Source organism: Manis javanica, chromosome 4, assembly GCF_040802235.1.
Source record: "Manis javanica isolate MJ-LG chromosome 4, MJ_LKY, whole genome shotgun sequence".
NCBI lineage: Eukaryota > Metazoa > Chordata > Mammalia > Pholidota > Manidae > Manis > Manis javanica.
In genome coordinates this window covers 146,380,287-146,406,455 of record NC_133159.1, presented here as the reverse complement: position 1 = coordinate 146,406,455, position 26,169 = coordinate 146,380,287, and the positions used below count along the sequence as shown (strand labels likewise).

Sequence of the window (26,169 nt, the reverse complement as noted above, 5' to 3'; positions counted from 1 at the left end):
TCCCAAATTCAATTCCACTTCCCCCACAGTCCCCTGAGAGTTTGGCCTAGTGGCTCCGAGTAGCATAGAGACCCTGGTCAGGAACATGAGCGAGGACTTTGACCCCAACCTGGGTGCTTTAATTTCCCTCTTGTCCTTCACCAGTCCATACACAACTAAAGTTCTGGGTTGCCATTATAGGGGACCAGAGCAGAAGACCTGGAAGTCCCTGTCAGCTGCTTCCATAACCAGTGAGATGTCTCCTCTGGGTCGTGTGACTGTGGAGACTCTCAGGCCTCAGACCTACTTGGAGGAAAGGCCTTTGGATTCCTGTGGTGAGCTGAGCAGGGGTGTTTAATCCCTGTGAAGGCCTCACCGGACCTCTGTACACTAACTGGGTATCAGGGGAAGCGTGTCCAGGAGCCTCATGGAGAATAGCATGGATTCTAGAACCAACCTGCTGTGGTTGACAGCCCGGCCCACCCCTGACAAACTTGCTGGGATCTCTCTGTGCCTTGGTTTCCTTATCTCTAGCATGGAGATGTGACTCCCTGTCTCATAGGTTGCCGTGTGGATTAAATGAGTCCATTTAGGACTATTACTACTGACCCTGCTGTAATTCCTCCATCCCAAACCACTGGTTGTGACCTGCATGTATGACCATGGATTCACCAGAAGACAAAGTTTTCCGGTTGCTGCAGCTCATGCTGAGAATATCCAGCACCCTGAGGCTCAGAGCACATTCCAGAGGAGGGCTTCCCCAGGCCCTGCAGCACGCATGCAGCACACACACCAGGGCAGCAGCAGGCATGCACCTGCAGGGGCACAGTTCCCCAGCTGGTCACCAGGCCCTGAACGGGACTTCTGGGGGCTGGGGCTGGACAGCACTTCCTCACCGTCCTCCGCAGACCCTCCCACCCCATCCTGGCTGGTCTCCTGCAAAGGTGTTCCCCGAAAGAGAGAGGCAGAATCCATACCTAACTGAAGCCTCTAAGGGTATTGGGAACTGAATCCCCTGAGCTGGGACAGGGCCCAGCCAATCCACTTTAGGAAAGCTGTCCAGTGTTCCTCTGCCTCTCACCAAGCTGAGAGGACCCCCAAGAGAAACTATCCTAGATGCCTCAAACAAATTATTGGAGTCCCCCATTTTATCATCAAGGTTACCAGCTTACCTGGACAGGATAGGGCTTCCAGAAGGGATGGAAGCCACCAGACCCTACAGCAAGCCCGGGACAGGACCCTGAGGTGGAGGGTTCAACTCCACCCCCAGCCCAGCCCCAGTCGGTGGGCCCATGACAGCACTGCAGTGGCCGGGCGGTGGGGGGTGGGGGTGGGAGGTGTGTGGCCTAGAGTCTGTGGAAGTGTGTGTGGCAGAGAACATGTGCCTGAGCACACAGTGGAGTGCACATGCGTGCATGCCTTGCGGGAGGAGGGAAGTTCTAGCTGCAAGTCTAGGGACTTATAAACCGTGTGGAAGAATTTGTCTCAGATGTCAACCGAAAGCATTTTCAAATGTCCACCCCACCCCCTCTCCAAGAGTGAGGGCAGTGAGAGGGCTCAGGAACCCAGTCCTGCCTGCTGCTTCCCAGCCCCCTGCCCCACCTGGGGGCACAGCTGGAGCCCTCACCACCGTCTCCTGGCCCAGCCTCTTCCCTGGTGGGCCTAAAGCTGAAGAGGGGGACAGCAGCAGCTGCCTCACAAGCCCCCTCTCAAGGGAAGGCCTAGAAGCCTGTCCCTCCAGGCCACCATTTTGTAACTGCTCCATAAACCTCCACAAAATGGGGCCGCCCTGGCTGTGCTCAGCCTGACCGGGCACTGGTGCCCTGCACTTAGCCTGCTTCTCCTGTAATCACTCCAGGTGGCAAAGGCAGAAGGCACACACGGCTTTTCCCCAGGCCAGTGTCCACAAAGGGGGCTGGGAGAAAACGGCTGGCTGCCACTTCACCAGTCTTCAAAACCCAGGCCTGCGGTAAAGGGCCCTGCCGTTCCCCTTCTCAGCAGGCCAGGCTGACACTGACTAAGTGCCCTGTAGGCCTGTAAGAAGCCTATGCTCAGCACCCCAAGGCAGGGAGCTGGTGTCCTATGACTGGGTCTCTCCTAGAAGCTGACTGACACCGGATTTCTGACTGATAACAGCCTAAGGGAGGTTTTGTGGACTTGGGGCCCAGAAGATACCTCCTGGCCTCTGTCTCCCCCGCCCACCAACTCCCCTCTTCCCAGTGCCCTAGGGTCTTAGCAGCAGAAGCAGGAAGGGAGTGCAGGACGCCTAGTCTGAACGCGGAGGTCGGAAGCCCGCAGCTCCAGGCTGGAGCTCAGTGACCTCCGATTGCCTTCATGGAAACATATACCTGGGTCTCTGTCAGGGTCCAGTTGGGAGACTGCTTCCGGCTACGGAGAACACACCCCACGGGGACCTGCTCCACCATCATTTCCCCACCGAGGGGTCTCCACGGGGGCCACGGGGCAAGGGGGCAAGGCGGAGTTCGACTGACGTCGGAGCGTGCGGTCCTCCCACCCCGTCCAGCCGAGAGTACCTGCCCTTGGCCCGGAGGGGCCTAACGCGGGAGCGCGGGGGCCGGCGCGGGGGGCTCTCCCCAGGTAGCCGGGCTGGGCTTGGGGCTGTGCCTTCCTCTGGGCTCACCCTGCGCGGTCAAGCCCCCCCGACTGACACAGAGACCCGACGGGGTGAGACGTCAATTGCTCCTGTGATTTAGGGCGCAGAACGTACCTGGAAACCAACACCTAGGGGGGAAGCGAACGTCCCGGAGGGCCGGGAGAGGGCCAAGAAGGGAGCGGATGACGCTGGGCCGCCGGATGCCCCTCAGCGCCGCCACCAGCGCCGGCCGGGCCGGAGTCCGGGTCTCGCGTCGCGGCCTCCCCCCGGCCGCCCCTCCGCCCGGCGCCCGCGGCCTCCTCCCCGCTCCCCGCACTCGCGGAAGCGGCCCCGCCGCGGGAATAAACAAGCCGCCTGCCCCGCCGGCCCTCGAGGAGATGAAAGCCCGGCGCTCTCCTCTGATCATGCCCCAGGCTCTGGAGGGCTGCGGGGCTGGAGCCTTTATCTACTTACTCGGAAATGGCTTTGGAATGAGCTGCTAGGATAAGCGTCCTTGGACGTCTCTCCGTGTGGGAGGCTTGCGGGGCAAGGGTCTCGGGGCATTTTGATTTTGGCAACAACTCGCTGCTGAGAGCGGACTCGCAAGCTACAGCTGGGCTGGGAGGGCCGCGGGGCTCCCGGCTCCCGGGCCAGAGCCGTTGCCAAATTCAAGGCGCTGACCTACTCGCCCCGCACCGAGCCCTCACGCGGCCCAGGGAATAGCAGGCCCGGGGCAGCCGCCAGATTCTGCGCCCCGGGCCGGGCCCCCTACCACCGCAGCCCGACTCAGTCGGGGGTCCCAGGAATCCCAGGAGCAGCCATATGTGCCTTCCCTTAAATGCGGGCGCAAAACCAAATCGAAGAGGTAACAAATCTGGAGAGAGGTTTCGAGGAGGGGAGTGGAGGTGACTGGGAGGCACAAAAGAGGAATTCTGGGGGCCAAAAATGTTCTTTTTCTTTTTCTGGGTAGTGGCTACACGGGTGTGTTCGTTCTGTGACAATCTATAGAGCTGTACAATTAAGATTTGTTCATTTTTCGGCAGAAATGTTCCACTTCAGTAAAATGGACATTAAAATTACACACACACATACACACACACGAAATGTTCCACTTCAGTAAAATGGACATTAAAATTACACACACACACACACACACACACACACACACACACAGGCTGTGGAGCCCAGATCATGGCAGGCTGCAGGCAAAGGGTAGGGTCCACAGAAAACCCCACCCATCTTTCTATTCCTCAGTGTCTGGGGGGTCTTAGGAAGAATTCCAGGTATGTTGGGAGGGGGCCAGGTGGCAGCTGACAAGGCAGAGTGTGGCAGCATGGAAGGGGGGGCAGCCGCTCCTGCCGCCTGTACTGAGACCACTCCTTTTGTAGCCAAATGATTTCTAAGAGCAATGACAAAGCTACATGATTTATTTCCACTTTTCTCACACACATGCACGTGCGCACACACTCAGACTTTTCTAATTCACTCAAAGCATTTTTTAAGAAATATTTTCCCTGAGAAAGGGGGCAGGAATGAGGGTGTGGAATGGATGCTGTTTGGAAGGTCAGTTGTTTCTCTTAGATTTTTTTTAAAGACACTTCCTTCTGATAGACTTTTGCTTTCAGAAAATACTTTAGAAAGAGATCAAAGCGCTCTCTCCCCAACTTACTTTCCCAGTGTCTTCAATCCTTACTTCTCTTATCACCCACGCCACTGGGCTCTGACGCTCTGTATACAGAATGAGGGCAATTGGCTTTGAAGCCCTGGATTAAGCCGGGCCAAATCCTTGCCTCAGAATAACAAACAATACAGGTTCAACAGGAGTTCTCATCGGTAGTTCATTTTTCAAGCGCAAATTCACTGTCACTAACACAAGCAACATTGAACTCAACAGGCTATGAAGGCTGATAGTGGAGATTTATCTGGTGGCAAAGCCATGACCTAGGAGTAAAGCAGTCAGACGGTTAGGAAATTTTCATTTGGGGGAGGTTTATATTTAAATTTTTCTGGAGCTCAATTTTATCTGTGTTTGGGAGAAAATGCAGTTTCTCACATGTATCAAGCTTGGCAGGGCTGTTGAGGCAGAGAGAAGGGTCTGCTTTCTGCAATTAACAGCATAAGGCCTCTGGAGGCAGGGCCCTGAGAGATACAGAGACTGGCTGGGGAGGACTTGGCCTCATTTACACCTGACATCAGTGGTTCCTGAGCATTCAAAAATTGGTCTCCCACTGCGGTTGGCATTTTATTCACCAGATGAAATTGTTTGAGAATTCAAAGTCACTATCCAATGAGGGGGGCTATTCCCTGCTTTGGCCGTCAGACCTTCGGGCACTTAGTGCAAGAAACTTAGGACCTTAGGCTTGAGAACATTCTGGCTTCCTTCTCCAGGGCCATCCCCTCCCTCAGTCAGACAGTAATTCTCATGCCCCTAAACAGCAAGGGTCTCTGGGGCAAATCAACAGCCCCACATTGTACGCTGGTAAATAAGCATCAAGGGAATTTCTCAAAGTTGGGGTTTTGTTCTGGGGGTGCCCTGGCCTGGCAGCTGCCTAACCCTACTTCTGCCTAAAAGAACCAAGTGCCTTGCCTTCTCTGGGGTTGGGTTTATGTTCTCTCAGTTCTCCTCCAGCTCTAGCCATTGGAGAATCTATGATTCAAGGTTCAGGAGAAGGGTCCAGGCCATCTGCTGGGAAATGGAAGTGTCCCAGGAAGGGTGCCAGTAAAGACACAAAGAAGAGAAAAGAGAAAGATGCTGGACAGGATGCTGACGAACCACAGCCCAAGCAAAGGGAGCTGCCTCCTAAGGCTGCCCCTGGGCAGGAGAGGGGTGGGGGGCCCAGGATCAGAGCAGTGAATGTGGTCTTTGAGGCCAGTGGCAGCTGTGCAGGAGGAAAGGGGGTCTGTGAAAGCCATACGGGAGAGGGGATGAGTCCAGTGACTTTCTCAAGGACTAGACCTCGTGCAAGGATAACTTTCTGTCAGAGAAATTAAAGACTGTGATGAATCGATATTTGGCCAACATCATCACAGCCATTTTAAATTGTTATCATCATTCCAAGGCCCACCGCTAAGCCTTCACTAGGATCAGGCACAAACATCTGCCTGAAGCAGGACACTTCTAGAAGTGTGTGCAGGTGCGTGTGTGTGCGCGCGCTTGCTGGGGGGAGGTAGGAGGAGGACCTACATAGATGCAGAAAAACCCACTGAGAAGAATTACAGATGCCTTTTGTTTAAAATGGCAAAGGCCAGGCATGCCCCCAAGAATATGCTGGCCATTTATTTTCAAGAGACAAGGCTATTTCTGCTGCCTAAAAATGGAAATTCTGGATCTTTCTCTTTCTTCTTTCCTTCCCTCCACCCCAGCAGTCATGAGAAATAAATCCTCCCTCTTCATACATGTAATCCACTCAACAATTTACCAAGCACTGCTCACAAGTTCCCGGGTTTGGGTCTCATAGTAACTGAAAAAGGAAGGGTGGCAGGTAGGTCTACCATCACCATCTCTATTTTGTCCGACACCACTGGGCCACAGGAAGTTCAGTGACTTGCCCAAGTACACTCAGAAAGAGCCAGGGCTTGTAACACCTACCCCGTTCCTCAGTGACCACTCCTGTGCCATCCTCTGTCAGGCCCCCCAATGCATCCTTCTTCACCACTCCAACATGCAGCAAACTCAGGCCCTGATATCTCCCTGTGCCCTCCCCAGTGGCCCTAAGTGGCCATTCCACCTCCCTGACTTGTCATGAGGATAACCAGTTGCACACACACCCATGCACAACAAAACAAAGGAGACTTTGCGAGGCCTGCCAGGGAGGAGACAGAAGGACTACAGCAACCCTGCACTGCGCCCAGCAACATCCCCCCAACCCTGCCTTTTGGTTCTTTTGAGTAGCCCAGCATTCCCTAAGCAGTTAAGTGGAGTTCTTTATAAAGTAGAAGAAAAATGCTGAAAGGATACCAGACATTTCTAATTATGATTACTACTATTATTAGCTAACATTTATTGTGTGCTTACATGTGCCCGAAGCTGTGCTAAGTGCTTTATGCACAACTTTATGAAAAAGGACCTATTATCTTAGGTGGAGATGAGGAGAAAGTGGAGAGAGACCCTGAAGTCTGGCCTGAGGGATGCGCGGATGGAAGTAGCTGGGCTGGAACTGGGAGCCTGGCGATCTGACTCCCATCCCTGGCCCTTGATACTTCAATACTTTATTCCTCAGAAAAATCAATTAGGGGCTCCCAGCCAAGCAAAGGGACATTTTCCCACCTAACCTGTCCCCTTACCACCACCAACATTTACCAACTGTGAGTAGGTGGGGGCGGAGGCCTGGGGAAGCAGGTTCCTGAACCAGATGCTCCCAGCTTCCTGTCTGCAGCGATCTCCCTCCGCCGGACAACCGCTCTCCTTGCCAGGCCTGCTCACCCAGCCGCGCAGCCCCGGCGAAGCTCCTGGTCCTGCCTGGCTCTGCGCCTTCCTCTCCACACACCAACCCCCCGCCCCCACGGCCCCCGGTTCTCTCCCACAGACACCAGCGCATTTTAAAGATGTTTCCACTTTATAAATCATTCTCTTTGGCAGAGCCAGTCGAGAGCTGCTCCCCGACACACACACACAGGGCCCAGAGGTGCCTTCCCCTTGGCCGAAGAGGAGGCTGGCAACAGAGGAGCAGCACCGTGGACTGAGAGGTTTGGGGTTCGCGGTAACCCGGAAAAGTTAGGGAAATGGGAAAATATGGTCCTGTCCCCTTCCTCCACATGTTGAAGGGCATCTCCGGGTCCCCAATCAGTGCAATCTTGAGAAACTATGCAGGTTCCCAAAAGGTGGAGGACAAAGCAGTCCCCCAGGGGGCCAAACCCTCAGTTGCAGGGACCTCCGGCATCGCGATCCTTATTTGCATTTATTTGCATAGTGTTGCCCCTCCCCTCCTTTCATCCCTGCCTCTCCCTCGCGGGGGGAGCCGGCTGTGGGCTTCAGCAGCGCAGTCCGAGCCATAGCAGGAGTGGCGGCGGGGACTACCGTCGCTCCCCTGTCCCCCTCCTACCACGCTGGAGACCTAGAAGACTGCTAGGGGAGCCCATGGGGATCCTCATTGCTCCCACCCGTCATCGCCCCCAAGTAAACCTCCCAGCGCTGACCTGCCCGCCTTGGTGATGATCATCTCGGTTCCCGCCTCGTGGAACTTCTTCCAGAGCTCCTTCTCATGCAGGCCCACCTTGATGTTCTCGATCGTCTAGGGATGGGAAGGAGGACGACTTACGTTGGCCTGGCCCGCGGCCCCACGTGGAGGCCTCAGAAAGGAGAATACAGACCCGAGGAACTATGCAGAACCCTGCCGTTGCCTGAAGATTTCATTTCACAAGATTATCCTGTACCATTGATGAATTTTAAAAATTTAATGGCTGAAACCCCTCCTTCGGAACTGTACCTATAGTTGGGCCCTCGGAGACACATAAACTGACCGTGCCAGGGTAGATGACACATTCTCACACAAGCATAAACACTCCACGTGGCCCGACATAGCCACAGGCTTGCAGGCAGACAAACCGACCAGAAGCGGCACACACACCCTGGGCCAGATGCGCGCACCCGCAGACAATGCAGGACCACATGGACCAAGGGAGTCCACAGAAGGATTCTGTCCATTGTGACCATCAGGTTATCCCTGTGATCCACTTGGTGACTTCCCCGCGCTCTGAGCTCCGTGGGGGCTCCCGCTCGCATGGCCTGGTCGGTTCTTTATGCTCCGTCCCAGGATTTAAGCACCCTCCCCTCGCCCCACGCCTCGGGGTCGTCGGAGCTCCCCCGCCTGTCCCAGAGTAGCCCCGAGGGCTCGAAGAGGAGGAGGGAGGAAAGGCAGAGAGAGCGAGCCCTGCCCCGGGGATCTTGAACAAGTAGACAGTCCAGGATGCAGCCAGGGCCCCCAGGAAGCAGGCCTGCTGTCCGCGGGGCGGACTGACAGACACAGGCGGCCCTGCAGACAGACTGATTCCCGACCTGTACCCGACAGCCGAAGCGGCCCTACCTGCTCTGCGGTTGCAGTGGCTGCGACGTCGGCTCCGGAGCCCGGGGAGCTGCCGAGCGCGGCCCCGCTGAGGCCTGGTGCAGCCAGCGCGGGTTCGGGGGGGTTGGTGGCGCTGGCCTCGGCGAGCGCGGGGCCCGGGGCCCGGAAGGCCTCCTCACTCTCCGACAGGCCCTTATCCTGCAGCATCTCCTGTGGGCACACACACCGAGTCACATGCCCAGATCCATCCACATACGCCAGAAGCCCCGCAGCCCTCTGGAGCTGGGGGCCTGGGGGCCTAGCGGGGAGACCGCCCCGGTGCACGTGGACCCCGCCCCCTCCTGAGCTGGGGACCGGAGAATATGTGGAGGATGGACACTCCCCTCCTCCCTCTGGGTTCTGGACCTGGGAGGGTCTGCGTGCGGATTCCGGTCTGCCTGTCCCTGGGTGTGTGGCTGTGTGATGAGCAGGTCTGGGGAAGGACCGCCCTCTCAGCATTGCCCCCGCTGCACCCCCCAATCCCTCCCTCCTGCTGGGCTCCAGTGGAGCTTGAGGTCTTTGGGGGTCTTTTCCCGCTGTTCCCTAATACCTAGGATCCAGGCTCACTCTTGACCTCAGGCAGGAAGGAGAGGAGAGCCAGGCCAGGAGGGCAGAGCTGGGCCTCTGGGACTCCACACCTGCAGAAGGTGCCTAGGGCTGGGCCACCCATCAGACCACTGCCCACCCATCTGCCCTCACCCACTACCTCTGACAGCAGTCAGGTAGAGACTTCGCAAGCCAAAGGCTTTCACTCCTGCACATTCCCACTACATAGACACCCAGTGTGTCACCCACATACGCATACACATCCTCACATACAGACATGGCGCCTTCACACAGCTTCCTAGTCACCAGAACAGCCACACTCTCCTAGGCAGCTCTAATTCAGGCCCTGGACCCCACCAGGGGCCTCCTCAGCCTTGCCCTCACATTCACACTTGCTGGCTCACTCACACTTTAGCTCCAAAGGGTTCTGTTTTGGGGCAAAGGACCCAGACCCTCACCAGCTAAGGACCAGGCTGGTTGGGTGGGTCCAGTTCACAGGTACAGCTTAGTCCTGCCACAGGACACAGTTATCCTTCCCCAAGGGTCTGGGACTATTTCACTGACCTTCCCAAGTGCCTGCTCCCTTCTAGAAGCTGGTCTATCAGCATGAGACCTCAGCCTGCAAAGATCTGCCTGGCCTGCCTGCATCCTGGGTGCAAGCCTGCACCGCCTCTGCTTCTCCTTTCCACCTCCCTGCGTTCTCCCTTCTTCTGGATCTAGGCAAGTTTCGGTGGTGTTCCATATGTCTGGTTCCCTGCTTGTGACAGAACCTTCCCCCTTTTTCCTTTCACCTTTCTGTTCTCACCTGGATCTCCCTGGGCATACCAAAGCCCAGGTCCCTCACCCATCCTTTCCACTGGCCTCCCCATCCTGGAGCCTAGACCTCAGCTCCCAGGGCCTCACAAAGTAAACAAGCCAAGTGCAACCGAGGATATAAAAAGGGGCTGGGGCCAGCTGGGGCTGGGAAAAGCCCATAAAGATAAGGCGGACAGTCCCGCCGGTCCTCGGGGCCACAGGCATCAGGGAACAAGTCTCATCGGGCATGGCCAGCGACAGCAGCCACCTTGGGCCACGTGTAGGTCAAGGGCCAAGCCTAGGAAACCCAAGAGACCCCGGCAAGGGAGAGCAGCTGCGCAATCTGGCCCAAGTTGCTTGTTCCGAATATATATGGGGTCAGCCGGGATGGGTGCCCGTGATGGGCTGGTCTCAGGTGCGGCGGCCTGGAGCCAGGCAACGGCGTCGTGCGGCTCGCCACCCTGCGCTCCCAGTCCTGCGGGGTGCCGAGCACGTCTGCGGCCCGCGTCCACTGACACCGGTCCCGTCGCGCGGGCTCGGAATGTCCAGGGTTGAACTGTGTTCTTCCCCTCCTCGAGGTTTGCCTCGTCCTTTTCTCTCGGCCACCGAGTCACATCCCGACATGGCCACAGCTCTCCGTCGCTGAAGCTCCCCGCTAACTTCCTTTTCTTCCCTCCCGGCTGCCCTCCTCCCCTGGGTCCCCGCAGACGCCGAGCCTTGGCGCCCTGGGCGACCGGCCCCGCCGACCCGCCGGAGTCCGCGGCCTGAGCCCGAGGACCGCGCAGACCCCTGCGCGCCCGCCGCCGGCCGGCTGCGCGCCCTTTTCGCTCGGGTGCATCGCTTTCAGCCGCCTCGTTTTCTAATAGCATTTTTATTTTCACTCTAGATTACTGCTGAAATTTTTCTCGTCCTGGGGGAACTGTTATTATTTTGTACAGTTTTAAATATTTTAATCATCTCCATTATCAGAGTAGTATTCTACTCTGATCAGTTCGATAACTTTAAAATTATCCCACCACACAAATTACTAGTATTTTCTCCATTTAATACTGTGTGGTTGAAGTACTGGTTTGATTTGCTAATTCATCATTATTAAATACGTTGCTGCTTGATTCTCACTGCTCCATCATTCTAGGGCCTCCTGGCACATTAGTAACAGTACCACTACTATTTAATAGTTACTAGATATAGTGTTCTGATAGTGTATCTGATAGATAGTTGTTTCTGTTTTTACTCCTTACCCCTAAAGTGTTCCGTCACTGCTCCTCAGTTTCTGTACTTTGTCACAGTTTCGGATTTGTTTTGTACCATAACATGTATTATTTTTCTCAATATTCATGCTAATTTTATTCACATCCTTGTAATACTTATTTTACCACTGTTTTGTTAGGATTATTCCTAATACTTAACGTATTCTTCATGACATCGATAGGATATCCCGTTACTTTGTCATTATTTGTAATGTTGCGGACCTTAATTCTCTTAGTTGTTTTTCATCACATCATTACTTCTTGTTACTGCATCATAATTTGTAATATTGCTGTAGCTCTTAATTCTCTGATTATTTTTCATCACATTGGTACAATATTTATTATTACTCTACTATTAATTGATAATGTTGTTGGAACTATTAATGTCCTGGTCATAAATTGTCATATTACTTCTGCAATTCTTGTTACTGTCTATTTATATTACTATCGCTCTTAAGATTTTGCTCAATATTTATTTTAATAACTCACCATAGTATTACTGATAAATTATAGTATCCTGTCAATACTATTCATATTTGTATTTCCTTTAATAGCATTTTTCATTGTTCACCTTTTTTTCTACAGCTTTGTCATTTGTTGTACTATTACTATTTCTTATACTACTATCGCTATTTATTTTAATACCGTGGTTCTTATCACATTGTCCCTATATTTGGAGTCACTTTAAAATATGTGATTACAATTTTCACTTGTTCCTGAAAGTGCCTATTATTTTACCGTTGTTTTAAAGTACCAGAACTATATTAGTTACGCCGCTTGGCCCTGCGTCCTTGGTAATTGCTTACATTCTGATAATTCTTGATCATCGATCATTATTTTTACATGATGCTCATTTGCTTAAATTTTGACAAGCCTGCTTCATCAAAGGCTCTAGAGTTCAGTGTTCTGATTACACGCATTTCTACATCGGTGTTTGCCGCAAGTACCCGGGCCCTCTTCCTTGGCCGTTCTTATTATGCAAACACCAATTTCAAGGCCACCGCTGTGCTTGTCGCGGCTTAACCTTGTTCCTTTGGCGCTGGCGCTGTGGTTTCTATGCCTTTGGGTCTCTAGACACAGTTCGTCGGGTTACTCGGAAGAGAGGAGGGCTGGCTCCCCAAATGCTGGGAGTCAGGCCCAGGCGGCAGCCCGATCTGAGGCATTTCGCGCCGCCCTCCTGCCGCCTTGACTATTCCGAGGTCCTTACCCCAGTCCCGTTATTCGCCCCCCTTCCAGCTCATCTTCCTCGACCCTGCAGTGGGCTCGGGGTGGCCCCTGTCCCGCACGGCCGGCTCAGCCCCATCCCCTCCAGAATCCGAACTCACCCTAACTGCGCCGCCACATGCGGAGGCGCCTGCAGCCCGAGGTCCACTGCAGGCTCGGGTCCGAGGAGCACGGGACAGCCAGGGCTCCGACTCAGGGCCGCTGGGTCAGGGTCCCGCTGCCCGCCGCGCCCTCGGGGCCGGACACATCCCGGCTCTGGATCGGGCCCTTGATCTCCGAGGCTGCACTTGGGGCCTCAGCTCCCTCCTCCTCCTGCCTCCCTGCGGGGCCCCCGCCCCCCCACTCCCCGCTCTGACGTCGCCGCTGTCAATCAGACCGTGCCCGCCGCCCCCCGGGGAGGGGGGCTCAGGGTCCCCGTGCTCCACGGCCCCAGAACCCCGAGCCCCTAGCCGGCCGCCCGAGCCCCCACCACGCAGCCTGGTGTCTCCCGCCGTCCCAGCCGGGCTAGGAGCCCGCATGGTTTAGATTAGAGGGGCGGGAAGAGAGGGAGAGCGGATGGGCCGCGCCGCCCGGGTCCCACCCGAGGCTCGACAGGCAGGACGGCACGCCCGGAACGGCGACACGCCCGCACCCTGGGCGCCCCGCAGCCAGGCCCGGCCGAAGCCGAGGCGCTCTTGCAGACAGTCGTCCTCCACCGAGCCGCAGGCCGCGGGCTCCCCGCCCGCGCACCGCCCCCCCACCCCCGTGTCCTAGGCCCGCTCGCAGCAGAGCACGCACTGAATTCATTAGGCCCACGTCTCTGGGGCGCGGGTGCACACACGCCCCTCAGCCCGCGCTCCGTCTCCCGACCGTGCCCACCGCACAGTCTCACACCTACACTCTCGGGCCCGCGCCCACGCTGCTGTCGGGCTCGGGGCACCGTCGCGACCGCCAGGGCACGGCCTTGTCTGGGAACGGCCCCTCTGCTCGCCGGCCCCTGCTTGTCCGGGCCCAGGGGGCAGCGGGCGCCGACCCGGCCTAGAGCCCTGGGAGTCGGCGGCGGAGGTCACGGGTGAGGGCAGGACTTGAGCTCAGGCAGAGAGGAGGCCGGCCGCCGGGCCTGGAGTGCGGCAGCGGGAGAGTGCTGGGCTGGCCTCTGAATCGGAGCCCAGGCCCAGGCTCCAAGGTGCCAGGGCTTGGCAGAGCCTCCTGGGGAAACTGCTGCGGAGGGCCAGGATTCTGCCAGCAGCTCCCCGAGATCCCAGATTGCTGACGAGGAAGCCCACAGTGCCTGTCCAGTCTAGGAAGGCAAGGCCACTCTGCTTGCTCAGCGCCAGCAGCATCTGTGCCTCACAAAGTGAGGGCCCCTCAGCCTCTTAGACGCCTGCCCAGCCTCTGGCTCTCCACTCCCTCTGTCTTCACTTACCTCTATTCCCCTACATCCATCTGTTTCTTCCCCATAGGACCCTTCAGCTCCACAGACAGAAAAACCCATGTGGACCTCAGCCCACGCCCAAGCCTCAGAGCCTGTCACATGCCCAAAACACTGGGGCAAAGATAGGCCTGCCCACCCATTCCAAAGGCCCCAGATCTCAGTCAGTAGGATTCTCAGATTAGTCCCTGTTTCTCAGCATGGGGTGCATCCTCCCTCCACTGGTTTCCCCAACATTTCAATCAACCTCTGTTCCTTTCCAGATTCTGACCTCAAAATCAGATTTAAGGGAACTGGATGGGGAAATTCCTTCCCTGAAGTGGTCTTTCTCTTTTCTAATGCTAGGAAATAGAAAACCAGTATCAATGCCTCCCCCACCCCCCTGCACTCAAAGGAGGAAGAAAAACACCAACTCAGAAAAGCCAGTTGCTGCTGTAAGGAACCTGTAACCCGGCTTCCCAAAGTGCCCATGACTCAAGATCCCACTACCCCTTCTGCCCTTCACAGCTTGTCTCATGGAGTCCCAAACCAGGAAGGGGAATAAAGGCCTAAGAAGGGTGGAGAAGCTGAATCCTCCCCCAGTCCTGCCTCCTCCTGGACTGGAGCAAGGGAAGGCCCTGGTATGTCAGGAGATGCCTAGGGAGTCATGTTTCCTATATGAAGGAGAATTGGATGACATGCCCCAGCTTCTGCTCCCAAGCCCCCTCCCATGCCCTCTCTGACAGCCTGTAGGGAAATCCCTTGCAAATAAGTAGTGTACAGACTAGCCAACCAATGACGGTGTGGAATTGTGACCAGGGAGGGCAGTGAACCCCCAGGTACCACGGGAAAACTAGAGCTCGAACACACTCTAGAAAGAATTTGTTGACAGTTGTTGGAGGAAGTCCATAGTGAGACCATCTATGTCTTTAAAGAGACTAGAGTGGAGACTTTCTATAAGTGCAAGGCTTTCTGGAGACTCATAGGAGATGGTCCAAGACAGTATCAACTAGTTCATGATGACATGGAGAAATGAGATACAGAAGGGGTGGGCAAGGCTTGGCAATGAAAAGGAAAGGGCAAAGCAGCCAACCAGCGAGATAGGGAGGCCATATGTACTCGTTCTCCATTACTAGACTGGAATACCTTATCTCATTGATACAAAAATGTACACTTTTCACATTTTGACATCTCTGAAACTGGGATGGGCTTTAAGAGCAATGGTGTGCTGTAGTTCATTAGCATTACATACAATAATAGAGTAGCTTACAATTAATGAAGTGTAGTGTTTGCTGATAAATGACCAGTGGAGAAAGATAAAGACCAATTTTTTGCCCCAAAATTGATTTGAGTCTTAGGCACAAAAACTCTCCTCAGCTAGCTAAGTAGCAAGCTAACTATAACCAGGCATCTATCATACCAACTTGGTTTGGCTTAGGGGAAAGCTCTCAAGTTTGACGTCAGACTGACTTTGGTTTTGCAAACTGGCCCTAAATCCTGACTCAGCGGTTAGCAGCTGTGTGACCTTGAGCAAGTCCCTTAACACCTACATATAATGGGGGTAATCACACCAACCTACTAGTTATTGTGAGATTCAGCCAAGTTAATGCATGTAAATACCTGCTATGTGTAGGTAGTTAGTAAGAGACCCCAAATATTTAAAAAATGTATCTTATTCCACTTCTCGAAAAAAGGCTTAAGGTTATTTATGACCAAAATAAGCTAATAAAAATAGTAGGAAAACAAAACAGGATTAAGGAAAAAGGAGAAAGAAGATATGTTATCACTAGGTGTTGACTATGTTGCTATAACTGAGAGCAAAATCTTACTTAGCAGCATCAGGGTAAAATGGTGTTCTCCATGTCAGAAAAGTAGAAACAGTATTTATTTGCTGAAGGTAGGGAAATAAACTTTGTCCTGGTCCTAAATTTTAAAGTAATTTCTCATGTTAAATTTTATCCTTATATCTGTACATTGTCTTACCATTTATAAAATAGCACATTTTATGTTGTAATAATGCCATCTTATCTCCATTTTATGGATTCAAGTAAATATCAAGTGCTTACTAAGTGCCAGACACATCAATAAGAGGGCAGGACAATTAACCATTTTATTAGCTAGCCAACTGATTGGCTAGCCACGTACTACAAATTCACTAGTGAATGTTCTGCACACTTACTAAATAATCAGCTAAAGAAGCAACCCCAAAAGTAGCAAGAACAGCAGGATGATAAACTGGAGCATCCCAGTCAGTACAGTAGGGTGGTTGTTACAGAGCCTAGAGTGGGTGTGGTTGAAGATGACCACTTGAATGGGCACCATAGTTTGGTGAAAAGCAATTATAAATTTTTTTTTAACCAAGCTTTTTAGAGCATTTAACAAATACCAGGCCTTACTGCCCTATGCTAATCATGGAGATTCTACTCCCTGCTCTCCTACTCTCCCTTGTAGCTGGGAATGGTTGTGTGACCCAGTGTTGGCTGATGAGGCCTAAGCAGAAGACTAGAGGGGAGGAGGTTTGGTGGGAGATCTTTCTTTCTTGATAAAGGGAAAGACAAGAGTTTTATTTTCACTTGTGGATAACATCCTTGGAGTTCTCACTCTCTAAATATCTTGAGGCAATAAGGATGAAAGCAGTATGCTACGGACAGCTGAGTAAAATGAAAGAGCTTGAGTTTCTAAAGGCATGACTGAGCAGGTAAACCGGTGCCAGCTTGCTTCTAGTAACATGAGAAAAATAAACCCTACCTCATCATTGTTAGTCTGGGTCTCTGTTACTTACAGCCAAATACACTTCTGAGACATATGTAAATGTCCCAGCTCAGTGTTGAGCACATCCTTAGATACTCCATAATGAAAGATACATATCTGAGTGCCTGTATGTGTCCTTGTGCATGTGCACAAAACTTTCTATTCAGATCCAAGAAACAAAGTCCCTCCATACTCCCTTACCAGCCATGTTACACTGTGTGTGCTATGATCTAAGTCCTGGTGTACGTTTTAAGCCACCCAAAAAGGGAAAGGATAAGTGAGGCAGCAGGGAATTCTCCTGTTCCCTATGGCTTTACAATTACCCAGCAGCCCCAAATCTTGGTTCCAGATTCTCCAGCTCACTCCCCATTGGGGTTATCAAGCTCAGGATGACTGGGGTGGGGACAGGAGCTTGACCTGATTCTGGACACTGGAGGATTGAGCAAGGGGAATGGGGAGTAGGTAGCAGCTATGGCAGGTGCTTCCTCTCCTACCACAGGTGCAGGTCTGATCACCTGACCTCACCCTGGCCTCCAAGGCCTTCTCCCACAAGGAGAATTAGGAAACTTACAGTTATAAGAATTTAGGACTGGGCTGATCCCTGTCCTGGGTGAGGTAGATTGGTCTGAGCCCCTCAGGACTGAGAGCAGAGGTGGTGATTCATCAACAGCCTGGGTGACTCCCTCCTATAACTCTTACATGACGCGCTACAGAGATAAGGAATGAATGATCAAGGCTGGGTTTTGCATAGTCAAGGGTAGCAATCTAGACCTTCTGTTCCAGAACCCGTATGTGTAGGCAGTTTCTCTGCAAATTAGACTTTGTCCTGGTGTGATCCTCAAAGGCCACTTCTTTTCCATTTCCTCCAGTAAGATTTCCCTAAACATACACACTTACTTTACTATTTTTCTGAGGAAGGTATATCTGCTAGGGTCATGTTAGGTTAAAAAAGAATTCCTAAGTCAGAGAAAGCACTTAATTATCTAACCCCCGTTTTCTTTCCTTCTCTTTTTCCTCTCTGCTCTTCCTAAGCATGGATTATCCAAATTGGCTTTTAATTTGGATCCTAAAGGTTTTTTTTGAACGAGGCTGAAACAAATTAGAGTTTAAGAATGAGAGAGTATGTGGGCTACCAGAAGTCCTTGAAATTTGAAGTTTAAAAACGTGAATTCAGGTCCCTAGCAGGCTGTTTATAGAGTTTAAGTCTGTTTCCTCATCTGAAAAGTGAATTTAGTAACAGCAACTGTCTCTTAGGGTAGTAGAAAGGATGAAGTGGTATCACATAGAAATGCTTTAAGGGCTTATGATAATAACTAACATTTATTATGTACCTACAATGTGCACAGACGTATTCTAAGAGCTTTCTGTACATTCTCTCATTTCAACCTGACCACTCCGTCAGGTGGGTACTATCATAATCCCCACTTCACAGATGAAGAAATCGAATAACTAGCCCAAAGTCATTCAACCAGGAAATGAAGTCAGGATTTGACTGGATCATCAGTGCTCAAGTGCTTTTAAATATACTGCTCTACAGTCACTTAACCTAAGCTGGCTTCATTTGTTAAACAAGGATAACAATTCCTCCCCCACAAGTTGTTGTAAAAGTGTAAAATACTGCCTAACACATAGTAACACTAGTATCATTATTATAAATAGGACTTACCTAGCAAGAGAAGAGGTCATTGACCTGGAAGACTCTAGAGCCCAATATCTTATTATTATTGTTTATTATCTAAAAAATAAAATACCTACCCAGAAACCAAAGACTTAATCTTCGCTCTCCTTAGACTCCCAAAAGAGAGAAATAGTATATCCTTCATGGCCCCAAGAACATTACACTGTGTCTCCCACTGACCTCCACCAAGCTGGCCACTGGGAGAGTCAGCAGGACCCCTGGGAGTGGCTGCTCACCCACCAGGACACGTTGGTGGTAGAATGAAGCACACTGTATACACAGACTCTACCACAAGCTTTTCTTGTGCACAGGTGGTGCTGATGATGGCCCTTTCTACTGGTAATGCCATCTTGGCCAAGAGTAAATGCTCGACTAACCCAGGCACAAATGGAGATAAGGATAAATGTGCTTTCATCTGGAATAAAATCCTCTTTAACAGCTCTTGTTCCTGCCTCCAAGATCCGCAAGTTCCCTCTATCCATCTAATGTTTGGGAAGTGCCTCCTAACATCTAGCTTCAACTCCTCCTGCTGCAGTTGGTCCTTTTTCTAAGGAATCAGAGGCATGCTGGGGCTCTATTAACTGGTCAGACCTCCACAGTAAGTTTCCATTTCCTCAATCAGCCCTGGAAGCTGGGTGCATGGCACTGTCCAAGGAGCCCTGTGCCTAGGAGCTATGCCAGCCCTGGTACTGCACAGGGCACGGCCCACAGTCTGTGACTTCTGGGAGGCAGGGCCCGAGGCCGTGGCTCCTCCAGAATTCAACAGGCCCCAGAAGGGGAGGGGACAAAGGAGTCTCGGGGCCGACCCCCACATCCCTGTGTTTTCTGAAGTTCCTCATTTGAACACGTTTCTTTATTTATTGGGCCTCATTTAACCTCAGCCATGTCCTCCTGGGATCATTTATTTGGCAACTGTCACTCAGCCTGGTCTGGCATTAACCTCATAATCCTATTGATTTCCTCCCAGCTAGTTGGGAGTCTTCTCAGCTTCCTGGGCCAGTAGGGGCTGATTCCCAATTTCGGTCGTTACCTAGGAAGAGATCCTAGACTGGTAAGGATCTGCCTGGAGGACCACCTGGGGTTCCTTGTTCCCACCCTGGCCCTTCGCAGAGACCCGTTCACGAGGCCTCCGTGGTTGCTTCAAGTGTGAGGTAAGGGGGCTGAGCGCCCGCCACGACAGCCAGGAGCCCTCTGAGTGGCTGCTGGGGTCGTCCGTCAGCACAAAGGGCCTCGGTTCCACCAATCACAGCTTCGCTTGGACCAGAACCCCGCCTCCCTCCACCATCTTGGATCCGGAAGGGTAAGGGGCCCAATCACGGAGGGGGAAGTGGAGGAGGGTGGAACAGAGTCCGCAGCGGCTCCCACATGGCCGCTGTCCTTGCGCCTTCCCGCCACCTGCAGCTGCAGCTCCCAGACACCAGCCCAGCCTGTCGCCAAGGGATTAGTGTCCGTCTGTCGGCTAGGACAGCCTCAGTGGGGGTTGTCTTGGCTCACATGAGGGCCTCCCCTCACCCTTTCCCAGGACCACACCCCCTGGAGTCTGGCTTGGGCCAGGGGACTTTGTTCGGGGGGTTCGGCAGCCTGGGGTGCTGATCTCTCCCAAAGCTGAGGTGTGGGGTGACAGGAGTCCCCCTCCCCACCAATCCTGGGCCACATGTGCTGGGAAGTTCATTTCCCCTTGTTTTGCAGAACGGGCTTGGGGATTGACCCCAGAAGTGACCCCAGTGTCAGGAGGCATTAATGATCTCCATACGGGCAATAAACAGGCAGACCGGCTGGCTTGGTGTGGAGGTGCCCTGGAATGGGGCTGCCTTATTAGCCTCACATTCACTCATGGGTAGAGGCTTAATTAGCAAGGGCTCCCTCATCTGTCTCCCCTCCCCCAAACAACCTTGAGCTCCATGGGAACATAGCTGGAGACACTGGAGTCCTCTGGCTGGTTCCTCTGCTCCTGGTGAGACTCCTGGAGGCAGCCACTTCAGGTATCAACTCAGCCATTTGTCCACCAATAACAGGACTTTGAACGTGGTCCTTTTGATAAAGTCTCTTGTTTTAAAAAGCCTCTAGAGGCTAAGTCCACGCATTCTGAGTTGGCTCACATTTTTATCATCACAGGTGTGTGACTTAACCTCTCGGGGCTTTAGTTTCCTTATCTGTATAGTTCACGTAAGATTCACCAAGCTAGGCACATGTACATGCTAGGCACAGGGCTAAGCAGCAGCAGAAAAAAGTGGTGGGAAGCCCAGGCCTTATGTTAGGTGAACTCTCAGTCTAGTAGGGGAGACAGACCTCTCAAAAAATGCAGTAATAAAATGTGCTCGGGGCTATAAAGCCACATCAAGTGTGATAAGATTACAGAAGAGGGAATGACCAACTCATCCTGCCTTGCTGAAGAAGGTTCAGCAAGGAGATGACATGGGAGTCTGTCTCGGAAAGATGAATATGCATGACGCTCTGAGAGAGAGAGAGAGGACGTACAAGGGGCATGCCAGGAAGGGAGAGCACATAAGAAGGAACAGTTTGAGGAGTAGTGGGGCTGCAGTAGTGGAAATGGTAGGATGGTGAAGTTTGGGAAGGGCCTTGTAAAACCAGGTTCATAACTTTATCTAGACAGCCATTGCCAGACATTGAGCACCATAGAAAGAGTGCTGGGCAAGTGAGAGCCAGATAGGCCCTTCATGGCAGAGCTTCACTACAAAAAATAAACGTGGCCACAGGAGATTCTAAGAAGCTGAGAGGCGAAATTCCATCATATGTATTCTTTGTGCCAACTTACTGGATGAACACAAGATGAAGTGCCCAGATGCTTCAGTTGGCACCTCACGGTTTTCTAAGAGCTCAGAAAGGTAGAAGACCATGTCTGCTAAAGAGAAATGCAAATTTGAAGACATAACAAAAGCAGACAAGGCCAGTTAGGAAAGGGACATGAACACTTACATCCCTCCCAAAGGGGAATCGAAAAGTTTTGAGGATCCCAAAGCACCCAACAGGACGTTTTCATGTTTTGTTCTGAATATGGTCCAAAAACCAAAGAACATGTGGGCCTACCCACTGGGGATGTTGCAAAGAAACCAGGAGGGCAGTGGAACGGCATGGCTGCCGACGACAAGCAAGCAGCCTTAGGCAGAGAAGGTTGCCCTGCTTAAGGAAAGGGTGTTGTTGCACGCCAAGCTACAGGCAAGGTGATGGGGCAAAAAAAGGGGTCATCAAGACTGAAGAAAGCAAGAAAAAGAGAGAAGATGAAGATGAGGACGAAGATAATAAGTTGGTTCTAGCACCGTTTTCTTATCTACAAAACATTTAACTCCCCTCCTCTGTACACTCACTCCTTTTAAAGAAAAACGTTGAAATGTAAGGCTGTGTAAGATCTGCTTTTATACTGTACCTTTTTTGAATAGGGAACACACTCCTGAACGTGTCTTCAGCTAGCCCTGACAGTGTGGTGTTTTCACCAGCCACTAACTGCCTGGTACAGTGTGGGGGTGGTGACCTGGCATGGAAATCTAAAGTGGGTTCTGACTGGTGCACAGCACAAGTGAGATGTCTATGCAGATGGCAGTTTTTTCATCTTCAATTGTCGCTGATGCAGCTTACACGAAGTAATTATTCTGTGAATGGAATACTACTCTGTAATTGCCAAAAAAAAAGTTGCACACCATTTAGTTGACATTCTGAATGCTTCTAACACCATTTTTTAAATTAGTATTGTTGTCCTTTTCATAGGTTTGAAATTTTTCTTCTCCAGAAGAAGCGATGGGTTTTGTTTTTGTGTTTGTGTTTTTTGCCTATTTTGGATCACATGAATGGTTACAGTGTTTAGCTTTTCAGTTAGCTAGCTGTTGAAAAGCTTTTGTTCACACACCCTGCATATGATGAAGGTGATAAAAGTTGAATTGAGACCAAAAAAAAGAAAAAGACCTTCAAGGGCAATGGGAAGCTGTAAAGTGTTTTTAGGAGGGAATGGGGCTGGACTGATCAGATTTGTATTTTAGAAGATGACTAGTGGTGGAATGGGAAGATCTGGGGTGAGAAGTGGCAGCAGAGATACCAGTTATGAAAGCAGGGACGATGTTTATGAGAAGTGGAGTGGAAAGGAGGCAGGAGTTGAGGATGTCTCTGGGCAGGAGTACAATAGACATTTGTGATTTTGCACACCCTACCCCTCCTGCCACGATCCACTCTCCTTTTTTAGGTTCAGAACCCCAGTTTAGTTTTAGGGGAAAGAATCACTCCCATTGGGTATAGTTTGGTGGGACTTCTCAGTGAAGGGGCTCTGCCCACCCCCAGCCAAGACCACACTGGGGGCTCTCTTCCTAGAATTTTATCTTGTGCATAATGCAGAAAGAATTAAGGGATAGGATTTGGATCATCTGCTTTGGGCCTCAGCTTCCTTACCCATGTAGTTCATTTAAGGTTCAACAAATACTACATGGTAGGTAACATTCTTATGCTATGTTCTTCAGTCTTTGCACCCTAAAGGAGCCATTCACCTGCACCCACTCAGCTCTCCAGAGCTGCTCTGGTCTTCATAGTTTCTGAACCTGAATCTTCAGTCTTTCCTTCAATTTGGTGAATTGCTCTGTCCTTCCAATGAATTCCCTCTCTGCTTAAACCAGCCAGGTGCATTCCAACAGCTTTGAGAACAGAACCCTCTCTGGTCACAATGCCACTGAGTGAGGGACAAGGTGAAGGTGGACATACGAGGGCTGATGAGTGGGAACACATCAGTGCATGAGGCGGGGGTTATACTGGTAGTTGATGAGTCCATTAAGGTAGAATTCACAGAAAGAGAAAAGAAAACCAAGCAGAGAATCTGGAGGGTGTGGAAGGGCCGGCAGAAAAAGGGGAACTGTTCAGAGCCGGGAGAGAGGTCGGTAGTGTGAAATACTGGCAAGATGTAAAGGAGGAGAAAGTAAATGACTAGGGGAGGGGGGCAATTAGAGGTCACTGGGGACATTAGGAAGAGCAGATTGGGTGCAGGGGGGAGAACAGTCTGCCTACTTCCCAGATCATTGGAGGATCCAGTGAGCTAACTATGGTATAGGGAGGCTCCAACAAATAAGAGGCTCATGCTCTGATTTCCCTGGGCTTCTGAAAGAGAGTAGTAGTGCTGGTCTTCTGTACCATCCTTTCTGCTCATGGACATTGTCTGAAATTTGCCAGCAAGTCCCTACACACCACTGGAGCCCCCATCCTCCCACAGGTACCCTCTTCTGTCCTTTGATTTCTTGCCTACACACACACTTTGCAGTTTGCAAGGTAACCTCACAAACCTGAACTGATGACAGCCCTGAGGGAAAGGAAAGCCTCCAGGTGGTATCACCTTGGCCGTTTTACAAGTAAGGAAGCTGAGGTTGGGGGTAGGAGATTGAGGGATGGTAGTTAAGGGACTCTCCCAAGGTCACCCAACTAAGAAGTGGCCCCTGCAGATTTCTGGAGTCCGATGGCTTCCAAAGGCCTGGCCCCAGAATCGGGAAGCTTAGTGTAATTTTTGATCCCTTATCAGCATGGGGCAGGCTGTTGGCCACAGGCAGCTTGGCCCAGAAGGACTGGGTGAGGCAGCACGACGAGGTTAAGAGCATGGCCTCTGGAGCTGCACAGCTGGGCTACTACCTCGGCAATTTAGCCACTTTGAGCTTCAGTTTCCTCATCTGTACAATGAACAAAGTCATACTCAGGTACTTCACCAGATCACTAAATATTTGGGAAGCGTTTAAGACGCTAGAGAGTACATAGATTTCCTTGAAAGCAAGTTAGTGAACCAGTGACTTAGGCACTTGGTTGGAAAGGACTCCAGCCAATCACTCATCCTTGGCATGGCTGCTACTTTAGAATAAAATATCCTCTTTATTATAGAGAACCTGGCAACCGCAGCAGGGTGCAAAGGAGACAAAAGAAAACCCCTGTCAACATTTTGCCTGATTCCCTTCTTTCTTTAGTTAAAAAAAAGTTATTTTTAAATTATGAAATAAAACAGATTTGGAAAAGTCAGTCATCAGCTTTTCAGGGGAGCATGTTTGATGAATCACTGAGCACCTTTTGTGCATATTTAGGCATTGGTGTCCAGTTTTTATCATTTTTCAGGGTTTTCTTTTTTCTTCCCAATTAATATTTAATCCATTGTGCTCTTGACTACTTGTTAGAGCAAAGAGTTGTAACGACATAAACGCTACTTAATTGAATTATGGCCACTTATCGAATTATAGGTATGGCGTGATCCAAATTTTACAAAAAATTAATTATATCCCTTCAGGGATCCACAGCAAGGTGTGATGACCAGTAGTTGTCTCAAGAGGGAAGGATTGTGGATGTTCTTCGTTGGCTCATACTTTTCTTCATCTCATCTGTAAATTTTTCTATGAGTGTGTATTGCTATTTTAATAAGAAAACAGAGATAGGAACAACAATGATAAATAATAACTAACCTTAAATACCATATGGCAATGTCCTAAATACTTAATATAAATTCTATTACTGAATGCAACAATATGACATAGATACAATCTTCCACTTTTTAAAAATAAACTCTTTATTTTAGAATAGATGTATAGAAAGTTGCAAAGATAGTAAGTACATGGACTTCCCACATAGCTCATACCCAGTGTCCCCTATGGTTAACATCTTAATTTAATACGGTGTGTGTGTCACAATTAATGGGTCACTATTGATCCAATATGGCGAACTAAAGTCCATTCATACTTATTCAGATTTCCTTAGTTTTTACCTAATGCCCTTTTCCTGGGCCAGGGTCCCACCCAGGATCTCACATTTTATGTAATCATCATATCTCCTTAGGCCTCTTCTGGCTGTGATGGTTTTTTTGACTTTCCTTGTTTTTGACGACCTGAGAGTTTTAAGGGGCACTGGTCTGGTATTTCGTAGACTCTCCCTGATTGAGGTTTGTCCCGATGTTTTTCTCATGACTAGCCTGAGGCTATGGGTTTGCTGAGGAAGGTATCAGAGGGGAAGTGCCCTTTTCATCCTTCCTATCCAGCGTACACATCTTCAGTACAACTTAACCACTAATGACCTTGACCTTGACCACCTGGCTGAGGTAGTGTTCACCAGGTTTCTACTATAAAGTTGCTTCTTTCTGCCCCCTCTTCCCACACTGCAGTAGTTGGGAGGAAGTCACGGCCCACAGTCCACACTTCAGGAGTGGGGAGTTATGCTCCCCTCTTTGAAAGAGGAGTATCTATATACACTATTTGGAATTTTTCATAGTAGATTTATGTCTTCTCCTTTATGTATTTATTTATTTATTTATTCAATCATTTATTTCTATCAGTACAACTCATGAATATTTGTTTTATACTTGAGGTTAAAATCCTATGTTACTTATTTTGTCACTCACCTTGCTCCAGGTTTGGCCGCGGGGAGCTTCTCCAGCTGGCTCCTTTGTCCCTTTAACATACCATCATTCTAACCCACCTTTTACAGATGGAAGAACTGAAGTTGAGAGAAAATGAATAACATCCCAAGGGGAAGGGTCACACTGCTGGTAAATAGGGTCTCTTTCTAACTTCTGGGCAAAAGCATGACCACTATACCCCACTGCCTCCTCTAAAAAATTATACACACACACAGACTTCCATATACCTATATATGTTTTTAGAAATTTGGGTCAATTTTTCCCTACTTACAAAACTTCTCTCATTTCTCTTAATCCACTTTCTTCAGCTCTGGCTTTCTTTTCATGCGTGTGTGTGTGTGTGTGTGTGTGTGTCTATGAACATCTAATTTGTTCCCACAAGTCCTTGTTATTAGCATTTAATACTGTTCCAATAAATGTTTTATTGTCGGACATATCAGTTATTCCAAATGTTGGCTAATATACATAACCTAGAATGAAAATCATTAGCTAAAACAGAATTAGAAATTTAAAGGTAGACCTAAAACACCTTGAAGAGATGGGAAAAATG

At 50.7% G+C, this 26,169-nt stretch overlaps 1 protein-coding gene, 1 long non-coding RNA gene and 1 pseudogene across 7 annotated transcripts in view; 2 read left to right on the top strand and 1 right to left on the bottom strand.

Moving 5' to 3' along the window:
• Positions 1-13,401, bottom strand: part of TBX4 (T-box transcription factor 4) — a 31,363-nt gene extending 17,962 nt beyond the window's left edge. The window contains exons 1-3 of one of the 6 annotated variants that reach the window (XM_037004065.2): positions 13,306-13,401; positions 8,596-8,784; positions 7,709-7,803 (exon numbers count right to left, since the gene is read on the bottom strand). In XM_037004065.2, coding sequence (XP_036859960.1) covers positions 7,709-7,803; positions 8,596-8,781 — 281 coding nt within the window. In that variant the 5' untranslated portion in view covers positions 8,782-8,784; positions 13,306-13,401. Of the gene's footprint in view, positions 1-2,707; positions 2,986-3,046; positions 3,180-7,708; positions 7,804-8,595; positions 8,785-8,979; positions 9,008-12,529; positions 12,744-13,305 lie in introns of those variants that run through there. The other 5 variants (XM_017664090.3, XM_037004064.2, XM_017664091.3 and 2 more) reach the window with 5 other exon arrangements.
• On the top strand, positions 3,300-8,577 carry LOC118969571 (uncharacterized). Its single transcript, XR_005057483.2, has 3 exons — positions 3,300-3,437; positions 7,152-7,258; positions 7,808-8,577. It is a non-coding gene; the product is annotated as an uncharacterized lncRNA (long non-coding RNA).
• A 5,106-nt stretch (positions 13,402-18,507) lies between the features above and the next one.
• On the top strand, positions 18,508-21,551 carry LOC118969568 (high mobility group protein B1 pseudogene; annotated as a pseudogene).
• The last annotated feature ends 4,618 nt before the right edge of the window (positions 21,552-26,169 follow it).